At 33.3% G+C, this 12,832-nt stretch overlaps 1 protein-coding gene across 5 annotated transcripts in view; it reads right to left on the bottom strand.

Annotated features, from left to right (window-relative positions):
• Positions 1 to 12,832, bottom strand: part of LOC126888338 (slowpoke-binding protein) — a 461,995-nt gene that overhangs the window by 235,401 nt on the left and 213,762 nt on the right. For 2 of the 5 annotated variants that reach the window (XM_050656494.1, XM_050656496.1), the window contains exon 1: positions 3,714 to 4,177. The exons of 1 other annotated variant lie outside the window; for it this stretch is intronic. In XM_050656494.1, coding sequence (XP_050512451.1) covers positions 3,714 to 4,099 — 386 coding nt within the window. In that variant the 5' untranslated portion in view covers positions 4,100 to 4,177. Of the gene's footprint in view, positions 1 to 3,713; positions 4,180 to 12,832 lie in introns of those variants that run through there. 2 more of the 5 variants (XM_050656495.1, XM_050656493.1) reach the window with 1 other exon arrangement.

Below are 12,832 nucleotides of genomic sequence, written 5' to 3' on the forward strand. Positions count from 1 at the left end.
GATACCTATATGGCCCTTGCAGAGACAGCGTGACAAACGAATGGAGGCGCAGATGCAATAACGAGTTAGAGTCTTGAAACACGCTGAAAGTCCTCCGTTTAAATATTTGAAATTTCGACCCAGTAATACTTTCGCTACGCCCTGTATATCGATCTTCCGCATAGGCAGAGTATGGCGTTATTCAATTCTCACGGGATTTGGATGTTTATTTCGGTTCTTGCGATTCTTTGAAATTTGGTGTACAAAGGTGCCCCAAATTGTTTATATCCTACACAATTGTAAACGGAATATTTTTCAAAGAAGTTCCACGTTAAGTAAAGACTCAGAGTATAAAGGTTTTTATGACATTTACCATTTTTAAATATTTTGGTCGATATCCAAATATCTATATAGAGGAAGAATCCCTGCAGTGTTGTAGTTTGCAAGATAAAGGCTTTTATGGCATTTGCAGACTAGAGTATAAAGGTTTAAGATATTTACAGACAAGAAATATATTGAATGTTTGTATCGGGACCGGAAGGCTCAACCTAAATTAAGCCGATGTCTTTAGTAATATTGGTTCTCAAAACTTACTGTATAGTATGAGTCAGGCATTTCGTGTAAACTCAAGGGATGTCTTGAGAGTTTTTCTGACCATTTGATTGGTAGAGAAATATCTGGTATGATTCCTATTGGTCTAAGTAGGAAGTCACTTTTTTTGGGAGAGGAACCCAAGTTTTAGAAGGATCGAGTTAGCGGTCCTAGTGATCAGTTCCACCAGGGCCACCATCGAGTTGAGTTTAGTTTTGGTTCCTTTAGGGCCATCGTCATGGAGAAGAGTTCTCCCAGGGCCATCATCGAGTTAAGTTGAGTTTTGGTTCCCTTAGGGCCATCGTCATGGAGTAGAGTTCAATTGAGTGTAAAGGAATGTAGTTTTCCAGTTTCCCAGCCGGCTAGGTTAATTCCAGCCAGGCGAATGTGATGGTGTATCGTGAACCCCGGCGATTTTCCCGCTGTTTCTAAGCAAATCGTCGTTATCATTTTATACCAATTTTGGTATCCACTAATTTCTTTTAAGCAGTCAGAACCAGAAGTAGGAGAGAGGAGTTTCAATTTTCTCATTACTATGTTTAACAGTGCAGTTAAAACATGTAGTATGCTCACATATTTTATTTTGGTCAAAGTTAATGAACTTTCAATAATCACGTTCGAGTCTAACTAAATAATTTTATTCGAGTAAAAGTAAAATTTGATCCAGTTTAACGAACTTTTAAACTATTTATCTTCAAGTGAAAGCTGAATTTTTCTATAATAACGTTTGTTTATAAACAATGTACTATTTGCTGTAACTAACGACAGTGAAGTGTTTCGCGAGTGCAATAGCGCCTTGGACTTTCGAATCAAGCTACGAGGAAGAAGCCAGGACACTAATTGTTAAGGTATAATTTTTATATTTGTAAAACTGTTCGTTTCATCTTTGATTAATTGGTAATCTGGTCTCTAATTATAACAGAGAGATCAGAGATTAATTTTTTTGTTTTTAATAAATAATGTTTGATTTTCAACATATAATTTATTTTCTTCCCTTCTCTCTTGAATCGTAAGAACATTAAAAATTGACTGAGTATAGAATTCTGAATAAATAAGGTAAGTTACGTTATAATATTCTGTATATTATGTATTTTTTTTTATTTGATTATTTTCTGTTTTATTTTGATTTAATACCATTTTTCTTTTAATATTTGTTTTTTTTTTGTATAAATTCTGGTTCCTTAGGTAAGCAGTGGCGCCCAATATTTTATTTTTTTTTTCTTTATTTTTTATTTCACGTCCATATTCCGATTTTTCTATCTTTCTAATTTTTCTAAGCTAATAAGATTATATCATAACATCTATTAAAGAATCCACTCCCTTAAATCTCTTGATGACTTGAGCAACCGAGGTACTTAATAAATTTTGTAGCACGAATTTTGTCCAATCTAAGTATATCTTCATGTCTATCCAATTAGTCGCGCAACATTAAAATGGCTTCCATTCGTGGGGCTGTTTCATAAAATTAATCGTGCTTCAGTCTCTATTCGGAAAGGAAAATCTAGTCAGATATATATATATATATATATATATATATATATATATATATATATATGAAAGGAAACGGCAATTGCATTTTATTTCACTTCGACCACCACCGATATTCTACACGACGTGTTTCGAGCTCATGTCAAGCTCTCGTCAGGAACATCTAGGTGGATGGTCGAGGTGTAAGAAAATGCTTTTGGCCTTTCTGGTAATAATAAAATAACCAGACTTCAGTACACTTGGTACGACATCTATATTAATTAAACGAAAAGATTTCTCTGGTATACAGAAGAAATCTTTTCCGTAGCGGACGCGAAAATGTAAATTTCAAAGTCTTCTATGAAGACTTTGAAATTTACATTTTCGCGTCCGCTACGGAAAAGATTTCTTCTGTATACCAGAGAAATCTTTTCGTTTAATTAATATATATATATATATATATATATATAAAGGCCAACAGACTCAGAAGGGCAGGGCATGTGATACGCAGTAATGACAATCGCCTTATAAATCATCTGTTCTGGGGAAGGCCATATGGAAGAAGGTCTCTAGGACGGTTTAGAAAAATGTGGAAATATGCAGTCAAAGAAGATCTGGAGAAAATGGGAATGAGACAATGAGAATTAGTGGCACTAGATTGACAAACATGGAAGGTAATAGTAAACGTGGCAAAGACTCACGAAAAGTTGAAACGCCATTGATGATGATGATGTTGACGATTACAGTTCTACAAAAACTTAAACAGAAGGCTCTTTTTATTTCTGTATTTTAATTATTTTCTTCTGAAAAAAAAAATGGCCCTATTTTCATTGAAAAGTCCCGGATTTCAGGTATGATTTTTAAGCCTTGTCCCGCATTCAACTGGATTGGAGTTGGTCACACTAAGCATCATTCTCTTCCACGCATGAAACTAATGACAAACCAGCTGCCGCCTGTTATCAAGTAAAAACACATGTTATTTTTATGAACGATCTAGACTCAGTGCATTGAAAAGAGATAGGTACAAAGAAAGACGATTGGGGATGTTTTCAAATATTTTAAGTACAATTTCTGAAGTTTTGGTTTGTTTACTTTTGTGGCTGTCAGTTTTTTTGCTGTTATTTTATCGAATTTTTGCATTTTGGAATTTTTTGTAGTATACACACCGTTGTTTTAACTAATTTTATATTGGAGTTAGAAATTTTATGACAAGTTTATGCTATTTTACGATAAATATTGACAACGTACAAATAACCTCATTGTTGACAAAGTTAAGGAATGCTTGTGTTTAATGTTCCGCCAACGTGAATAAAATAAGAAAAGGAAAATATGTTATCGAATTTTTTTTATAAATTGTTTATTTATTTATTAATCAATGATAATAAAAAAATTTATTAAGCTACTTCAAATGTAACTGTAATTATGCATCAAAATTTTAAAGCAAAACTTAAATTTGACATTCTATTTATTTGATAACGTCAAATTTTATACTAAAACCCGTAATCGGAATAATACCCACCCACTTTCTGTCATTTACTGTTGCGTTTAGTAAATTTTCGACTTATTTCGTATGCTTTAAATGATGACGCACGGGTTATCTGAGTTTCAAGACACGGGGACTTAACTGTATGACTGGAATATTGATAATATAAAATAATAAATGAAAATTGTCATACCGTTTTCCGAAGAACAGCTTGGCCAAAGAGTCAGCCCTTTGAGGCGTCGCCCTCCCATCATCACTTTTATTTTCAGAACTTTGACTTCTCGCTCTAAAGGCAGCTCTTTTACTCGCCGCCGATAACGTTGTGGGTGAAAACTCGGCAGCACTATGAGTTCTCCTAGTAACCCTTTTCTTCTTTTTCGTACTTCTCGATCTTGCTTGGTAGAACCTCTCGTGGCCAATCACATCCGGTTCTTTTTCTTGGTCTTCTTTTTTGTTGATATTTTGATAGAGGTTGAACATGGTAAATGTGTTGAAGAATTTAAATAGAAACGTCGCGAATGGTTTTCGTGGAGTGTCGTTTTGGTAAGAAAATTTCCACTGTTTATTTTTAGAAACCATAAAAACTATTGGGCCAATATTTTTAAGCCAATCTAATATTATACAACTGCTATAATAGAGGAATCAAATTTTTTAATCTGTTGCATGAAATTTTGTAACTAAATAGGGGTACTTTGCAGCCAATGAATTCAAATCTGAAATCGATGTGTTTCTGTAAGCTGTAGTTATTTGCAATATGGTACATTTTTTATAAATATACACAAAAATAAGATAAAATCGTTGATTGATAAATTAAACAAGAAGATGCGAAACCCAATGCATAATTTTGTCTTCGTATCGTCTGCCTGCATAGTGGCGCACCCAGCGTAAGTTTGTTGGAAAAAATACTTATTTTTACGTGGTCCGTATTCAAAATTTTAACGCAGTAGTCGCTAGCGGATTGCTGTGTTAATTATAAAATATGTACATAACTATGCTATGTATGCAGAGATGGCCAATACAATTTTTAGATGATGGATTTAAAACTATAGTCATTTGTTTATTTGAATAAATCGTTTTTATTGAATGTTTATTGAGCTTATTTTTTGTTTTAACCCTTTTAGCTCTGCTTAGTATTTCCAACCTCAGCTACTGTGCCGGTACAGGGACAAACTAGGGATGGCGGTTGTTGACAAAAAACCGGTTTTCTGTTGGAACGGTTTTTTTACTTACAGTTTAACCTGGCGGTTATAACCGGTCTAAAAACCGGTTATTTCAAAAACGGGTTTTTTGTTTTTTAATCAATAGCAAATACTCAATAGGTTAAAACGTTAGATTAATATTGCATTAATATTGCAGAAGTGATGTTCAGATTAAATGTTAATGGGTCTAAAAGGGTATCTGCAACTAATTATATGAACTTAAAAACAGTTCTTAGATGAGTTTAATTATTATCTATACTGAAAGAATAAGAGCATAATAATGTAGGTATTACTACGCGTTCATAAAAACGAACGTAATAATAAAGCCTCTATAATGCCATTGAGTCTGTAATCTCGAGCCCAACGATTCAAGCAAACGCGTAGCCGATTTTCAATCTCAAACCCAGCGACTACCAGTGAATAAAGATCAACACCAAATTTACCTGAATACGTTTCAGGTAAATTCAATCTCGTACTCAGAAAACTGTTAATGCCATAATAGTCCAGGGTAATAAAGTTTTTTCCATGAGAATTCAACAGCCAGGATACTCAGGCATTTTTTCGACAGGTAATACTACGCCAGTCAATGGGAGCAAGAATAGGATATTGCCTCCGAATTCTATCCTACTGCATGAATTTTAATGAAATTTTGGGCCTAGCCTCTACTTATCTCCTAATTCAAAGTCTATCCTATGCCGATGTGTGCTTTTATCCTGGAGGTGGTTCCCACCCCTTCTAAGGGATGGAAAATTTTGTGGTTAAAATTACCACGAATTTCGCTAGATAACCTAATTCTAAGCAAAAACCGTTCTATATTTTTTTTTGAAAACCCAATACTTTGTGAGTAATTCGTGGTTAAAAATTGGCCATTTTCATTGAAACATAATACCTTTTCGAACGGTTTTGCGAATACCTTAAAAACTATGCATCTAACTAAAAAAACTATATCAAACGTTTTTGTAGGTTATAAAAAAACAAAGAGACACTTGCCTTCACAAATTAACTAGTTATAATACAAAAAGAGATATGGTAGGTGAAAATAGTTTGTTTTTTAGTTCATTCTTAAAATGGTGTATTCAACTTGAAATAACAGAGAAACGGTCGATGGTAGGTGTACAATGCTACTAATATCTTTTGTAGTTTTTGAAAATAACTTTAAAATGAGCTACATTAAAGGTCCATTACATTAAAACTAAGCGAGATATGCTGCAAACAAAATTGATAACTACTGTATTTTAAGAAAAAATGAGAAATCATTTTAACTCCCATCCACCAAAATGTAAATGCATTGATTTCCTTCGACAATACCTTTTATTATAGTATTATTTCTATGTTCAAAAAGGTGGACGGGTTTAAAATGAATGGTTTTTGAAAAAAAAGATCCAATTTTAGAGCGCATTTTTAAATTCTCTTAAAAATCTTCCTCTTTCTGCTTGTAACTTGAAAATGATAAGAGATACAGTAATAAAAATAAAAACAAAATTTTTATCTAAAAAAACCCTACATTTTTATGTGGTATCTTTTTTTTCGTGTCTCTTAGCATTTTGGAGTTATATGGAGAAAAAGAAAGGTCAAAAGACTTTTTGAGTTATTCGTGGTTGAAAATTGCCCATTTCTATTGAAAAATGACACCTTTTCGGAAGAATTTTTGCGAATACTTTAGAAACTATGCATCTAGCAAAAAAACTATATAAAATATTTCTGTAAGTTATAAAAAAAAAACAAAGTGATTCGTTTCTTCATAAATCTTCCAGTTAAAATACAAAGAGGGATATGGAAGTTTAGAAGAGTTTATTTTTTTGCTGCATACTCAAATCGGTGCATTCAACTTGAAATAACAAAGAAAGGGTCAATTTTGGGTGTATAATGATACTAATAACTTTTGTAGTGCTAGAACAGGCCTTTAAAATCAGCAACACTAAATGTCGATTACATTAAAACTAAGCGAGATATTTTGCAAAAAAGTTGATGATTATTGTATTTTAAGAAGGAATGAGAAATATATTTAACCCCTCATCCATCAGAATTTAAATGGATCGTTTTCCTTCTAGAATACTTTTTATTATAGAGTTATTTCTATGTTGAAAAAGTTGGACTGGTTTTAAATGAATGGTTTTTGAAAAAAATAAGATGAAATTATAGAGCGCATTTTTAAATTTTCTTAAACACCTTTCTTTTAAAAAAAAAAAAAAAAAAAAAAAAAAAAAAAAAAAAAAAAAAAAAAAAAAAAAAAAAAAAAAAAAAAAAGAATAACCATTTTCAATTTCGTTGCAAAACGAAAATACAGCCGAACCATATTCCAGTCCAATCAGAGAGTGCTGCAAGCACCTCTACCGGTTTCGAAACTTATTAGTCTCTCATCAGGAGGCACATATGCTGCTCTCCCCGATCCAACCAAAACAAACCCCAGCGTGCAGTCCCGAATTGCAACGAACGAAATGGCATAGATGCCCTAGCGGCAACTGCTAACAAAAGACTAAGTTTTCACTCTAATGGCATACAACATATCCCACCAGAATGAAAACAATGGGAACCTTCTCTGGTTACACCTCCGAGGCTTCTACAATTTGCAAGCCATACGGATGCTGAGACTAAGGAAGATGAGGGAATTCTACAATTTACAATTCACGTCACATCTGCTCAGCGCGGTAAAGTTCCAACGAGATTGGTTCCCTTCATACTCCACACAGAGTAAATGTAAATAAAAAAATGAATAACCATTTTCAATTTCGTTGCAAAACGAAAATACAGCCGAACCATATTCCAGTCCAATCAGAGAGTGCTGCAAGCACCTCTACCGGTTTCGAAACTTATTAGTCTCTCATCAGGAGGCACATATGCTGCTCTCCCCGATCCAACCAAAACAAACCCCAGCGTGCAGTCCCGAATTGCAACGAACGAAATGGCATAGATGCCCTAGCGGCAACTGCTAACAAAAGACTAAAGATTTTTTTTTTTTTTTTTTTTTTTTTTTTTAACTCAAAAAGTATTGAGTTTTCAAAAAATAAATTATAGAACAGTTTTTGCTTAAAATTAGGTTCTCTAGCCTCTTACGTGGCTATTTTAACCAACACATTTTTCACTCCCGAGAAGGGGTGGGAACCACCCCCAAGATAAAAGCGCACATCGGCATAGGGTAGAGTTTGTTTCTTGAGCTATTTCCTAATTACTCTGAAAATATCAAGTTAGTCGATGTAGTATGATGGAATTCGGAGCCAAATACCCTTATTGACTGCCCTATACATGTAAGAACAAATTGTAACTATTTCCTGTCTAGGATCTGGCGGCCATTTTTATTTATAAACAATTTAATGTCAAAAAACGATCTTTTTGAAGTTATACTTCTTTACGCGCGATATGAGGGTGAATTTTTATATGTTAAAACCTATGATCCGGGAGCATGCGCATTATAACTTTGTTCTGATTGGATGTTCAAATGACATGTCAAAAATTATCCAAAATGGCAGCTGTAGCACAGCTGTGGTGTGGACGGTTGACGGTTTGGTTAGGTAATGTATGGTTGTTGCGTTTTAAAATTTGTGGGAAGAGAAACAACAAAGGTTAGTTAATCGTTATACTGCCTTTTTGAAGTTATACTTCTTTAGGCGCGATTTTATTGAGGGTGAAATTTTAGTAATATGCGCACACAGGTCAGTATGGAGTTCGTTACTAAATGTTTTAATTTATGTATTTATCAGTCCAGGAAAGGTGTGGAAATAATATATTAGTGTTTTTAAATATATTTTTCTACAAACGTGTTGAAAATGCAATTTATAGCACTCCATAGGAGCGTCAAAAATGCTACTTTAAAGCACCGGTGCTTTAAAAATTTTAAGGCACTGCAGTTAAAAGTGAATTGTCAAATTGTAAAACGTCAAAATATTTATATTTCATTTAGTAACATTAATAGATATTAATAATACCTATTTACGAATGTTTCTTCTAAAATTTAGGAATAGATTAATTTTATAATACATTTAAATATGTAGTAATTTTCTTTACAATTTTTACTTACCAATTTGTTTTGTTTATACCTAATATCGCCGTTGTCTAGCAAGTGTCTGCGTAGATTAGCGGTATGTGTATTTAGCTACGGATCCGTTAGTACTTGGTTCGATTCCCACATAAGGAAATTTTTTTTGTTTATTATTAATGGTTATTGACATCTTAGACTATTATTATATGTACTTATAAATAATTAAAAATAATTAAGATAATTAATCGGGATGTTGCCCAACCATTTACCGGGTTGCAAATTTATAATAATTGCCTATTTCAAAATGCACTTTTGAAATGAATTTTTTTTATGCACAAATGCAATTTCAGATTTCTTATTCATTACAATAGTTCACAAAATTTCCTGACATTCTCACGAATCCAACGCACCAACATGCATTAAAATCCGTCTTACTGCGCCAAAAATCGAGAGTAAGACTTTTTTTGTGCTTCAATGCCTCGACTAATTCGGCCAGAGATCGAGAGGTCGTGAGTTCGAATCCAGTGCAATCCTATACTTTTTTTATTTTTTTGAAAGGGGTAAGCACAAAATTAGTTTGGTGTTTAAAAAAAATTAAAACAAACTGTTTAAAGTATATTTATTTTTAAGAAATCATATAATAGAAATATAACTTCTTACGTGCGTACAAAGTACACACACATTCTTTTTTCCTTATTTTGCAAATTAGTGGAAAAGAGTAAGACTTATGATTTTCTTAGTACAAACATCTACAGAATGGAAAAAGTTTTAAAATGGCGTATTACAAAGTTTAGTACACTCATTTATTGTTAATATAATTGCGAAAAAAGGTAGAAATTTCAAAAATAGTTATTTTCCTAACTAGTGCGGAAAGTGATACTTTCCCGCACGCGACTGCCGTTGACCCGAACGACGCGATAGCGGAATTCGGGCAAGCACTCGAGTGCGGGAAAGACACTTTCCGCATGAATTAGGAACAATATTTTTTCTACGGCCGTATGTTTGGAAAAGAGTCACAACAAATAGAGTTATATCAGTTTTTATTTACTAGTAAATACAACAAAATATTTAGTGGAAAAAGAAGAACGTCTATTTATTGCTTGGTAATATTAAAGATAAATGAGCAATTCGCAGCATTCTGCAAATTTATAACGGATGCAAGCTCATCCTTGAATTGGCACTGCTTACTCTCCCTCGACCTGTGCTCGCTGTGATCACTCGACGTACATAGATGTAGATGGTTCTAAAGAATCGATACTTAAAATTTTGTTACTGTTCTTACGATGTCAGTTGGACCAGTATAAAAACAAAATTCGACACCGATTGTCGGCACCGTTTGTAAAACTTAGGCGGCGCAATAGAAATTAATGAGTAAACTTTTATTTTTAAATTATGGTTCAATATTTGTTAAACAGTAATAATGTTGATAACTGTTCACATTTCTTTATGAAATTGACACCAAAGATAATTAAAAATACATAATACAAATGAAATTTAACGTGCTTATTAATTTGAGAACTAAAGAAATAAGACTACACTTTGAATATACACATAAAATACATGAAAACGAACAATTCCTCTTCCAGTCGAATTGTCTAATTCATGACTAATGAAGAGATCACTTTTACTACTGTATAGTATTTTTACTACAAAAGCGATATTACGTAGGTCAAAATTTTTGACGTACGAGAACTGTCAAAACATTAGAATGTGACTCTTCATTATATCCATGTTTATAATAAACATGGCAATAATGAAAATTCACATTCTAATGTTTTGACAGTTCTCTTACGTCAAAAATTTTGACCTACGTAATATCGCTTTTGTAGTAAAAATACTATACATAGGACATATTTTTGACAAGTTGAAATATATCACTATCCGTGTGTTCAGAACTTGATTCGACACTTGTCGTGTTTATAACTACCACACCAATATTGGAAAAGAAGTGAAAGGCGCAATTTACACAACAGTTATCAGACCAATAATGACATAAATACGCGGCAGAAACACGACTTGATACAGAAAGAACAGAAAGAATGCTAGAAACAGCAGAGATGAAAATACTTTGAAAAATCGATGGGATATGGGAAGACGTAGAAGTGCAGATATACGACAGATATGCAAGGTGGACAACATCAATAACTGGGTAAAAAGCAGAAGAGTATAATGGAACAACTACATGAGCCAAATGACAAAAAACAAAGTAGTAAGGACGGCGAGAGACGGTTCCCCAATAGGAAGACGATCAGTTAGGTCTGTATCCCGCGTATGAAAAAAAAAGTTGATTAATAGTAAGCTGAAAATTTGTTAATAGCTTAAACGGTGTCTAGTCGGATAAACTGTGATATATGAGAACACTGTAACAGGGGCAGTTTTAATTGTGGTTAAAAATTTGGAACGGTCAGACTTAAACTCTCCGAACAGAGATTAAACTATCATGCAAAAATATCAGCTGTCATAATTCCTGTCATTTGACATATTCTACATGTTCCACTCATTAAAACGCCCATTTGGTGATAAATAGTAGGCTGATTTTTGCATGAGAGTTTAATCTCTGTTCGAAGAGTTTAAGTCTGTTCTGTCGGACAAAATACATGTGCCGTTTTCGTGGTCTGGCCGTTCCAAATTTTTAACCTGTTCCGCAATTAAAACTTCCCCTATTCCAGTGTTCCCATATATCAAAGTTTCTCCAACTACACACCCTTAAGCTATTAAAAAATTTTCAGCTTGCTATTAATCAACTTTTTTTCATACGCGGGATCCAAAACTAAGTGGGAAGACCACGAAAACGATGGAATGACAACTTACTGGAGCCACATTGAAAAACAGACAGTCATGTCTACACAAGAAGAAGAAGAAGGAAAAGAAGAAGAAGACATTAATATTGGTGACAAAGCAAGATAATATTTTTATTTTACTTGAACTTGAGCTACACAATTTTTCCAAATGTCACTTTTGACTTGTAAGTATATATTATATTGTATTAAAACAGAAAATAGTGAAGAATTACCAAGAATGATGGAAGCACTAGATAGTGAATCGACAAAGATGGGACTGAACATCGCTTACAGTAAAACAAAAGCCATGACCAATCAACAAGGAGAACCAATAATTACAGTGGCACAAACAAGAATAAAGCAAGTAAAAGAGATATTCTAGGACAAATCACTAAATTAAATAAAAAAAATCAGACCGAAGAAATAAAAAAAAATAATAAGATTGGCCTGGGCATCACTCGGAAAACTGTCTTTTATTCTAAAGAAAAAAAAATACCCCCAATACCTAAAATCAAGAGTCTTCAATCAATGTACACTCCCTCTCCTCATATATGGCTCTTAGACATGGACACATACAAAGGAAAATATTAAAAAAATAAAAATATGAAACATGAAAAATTCCATTAATTACATTATCCAATCAGCGGACTGAGCAAATTGACGTCATTAAATCTCGCATAATATATGGGACATCCTGTATAAACAATACGGTTTCAGTATAATACAATACAATAAAATTTAAAATTGATCATTAAAAGTATATAATACTTACAAATGCAATTTAATGTGCTTATTCATTTTTTACGTACTAAAGAAATGAGACAAAAAATGTATTATAAAAATAAAATAATTGTAAGTTATGACGACGACACTGTTTATTTAGTGTTTATATTGCTTGCCGCCTTTGAAACATGAGAAGGTATTTTGACCAGATAACGATATGATTTGAGCCTAAGCACTTCCGAACAATTTGACCAATTACTCTTCAGTATTGCCCAATAAGATACGTTAGAAAGTAGTAAGCCACACCCGCGTCCATGTGGACTAATACAAGGAGTGATCAATTTTGAAGCAAGCAAATGTTTATATGGTTTATCTTTATTTCTATGCTCTTCGTAGAATTATTGACCGGACCCCAAAAATGCTTCTGGTCCAACTGACATCCTAAGAACAGTACACAACATATCTCTTTTTCACTTTTCAGAGTCTTTTAGGTAACCTTCGGCTACAGAGGTTGTTTTCCAACCTCCTAGCTAGACGTTTTATATTTGTAATCGTTTCTCCAGAATCGGCTAGGAAGGTTGCTGATGAGCGTGTGTAGCGGTGTCCTGTGTAACGTTCAGGATTGGGTAGATAT

Source organism: Diabrotica virgifera, chromosome 7 (assembly GCF_917563875.1).
Source record: "Diabrotica virgifera virgifera chromosome 7, PGI_DIABVI_V3a".
NCBI classification, from domain to species: domain Eukaryota; kingdom Metazoa; phylum Arthropoda; class Insecta; order Coleoptera; family Chrysomelidae; genus Diabrotica; species Diabrotica virgifera.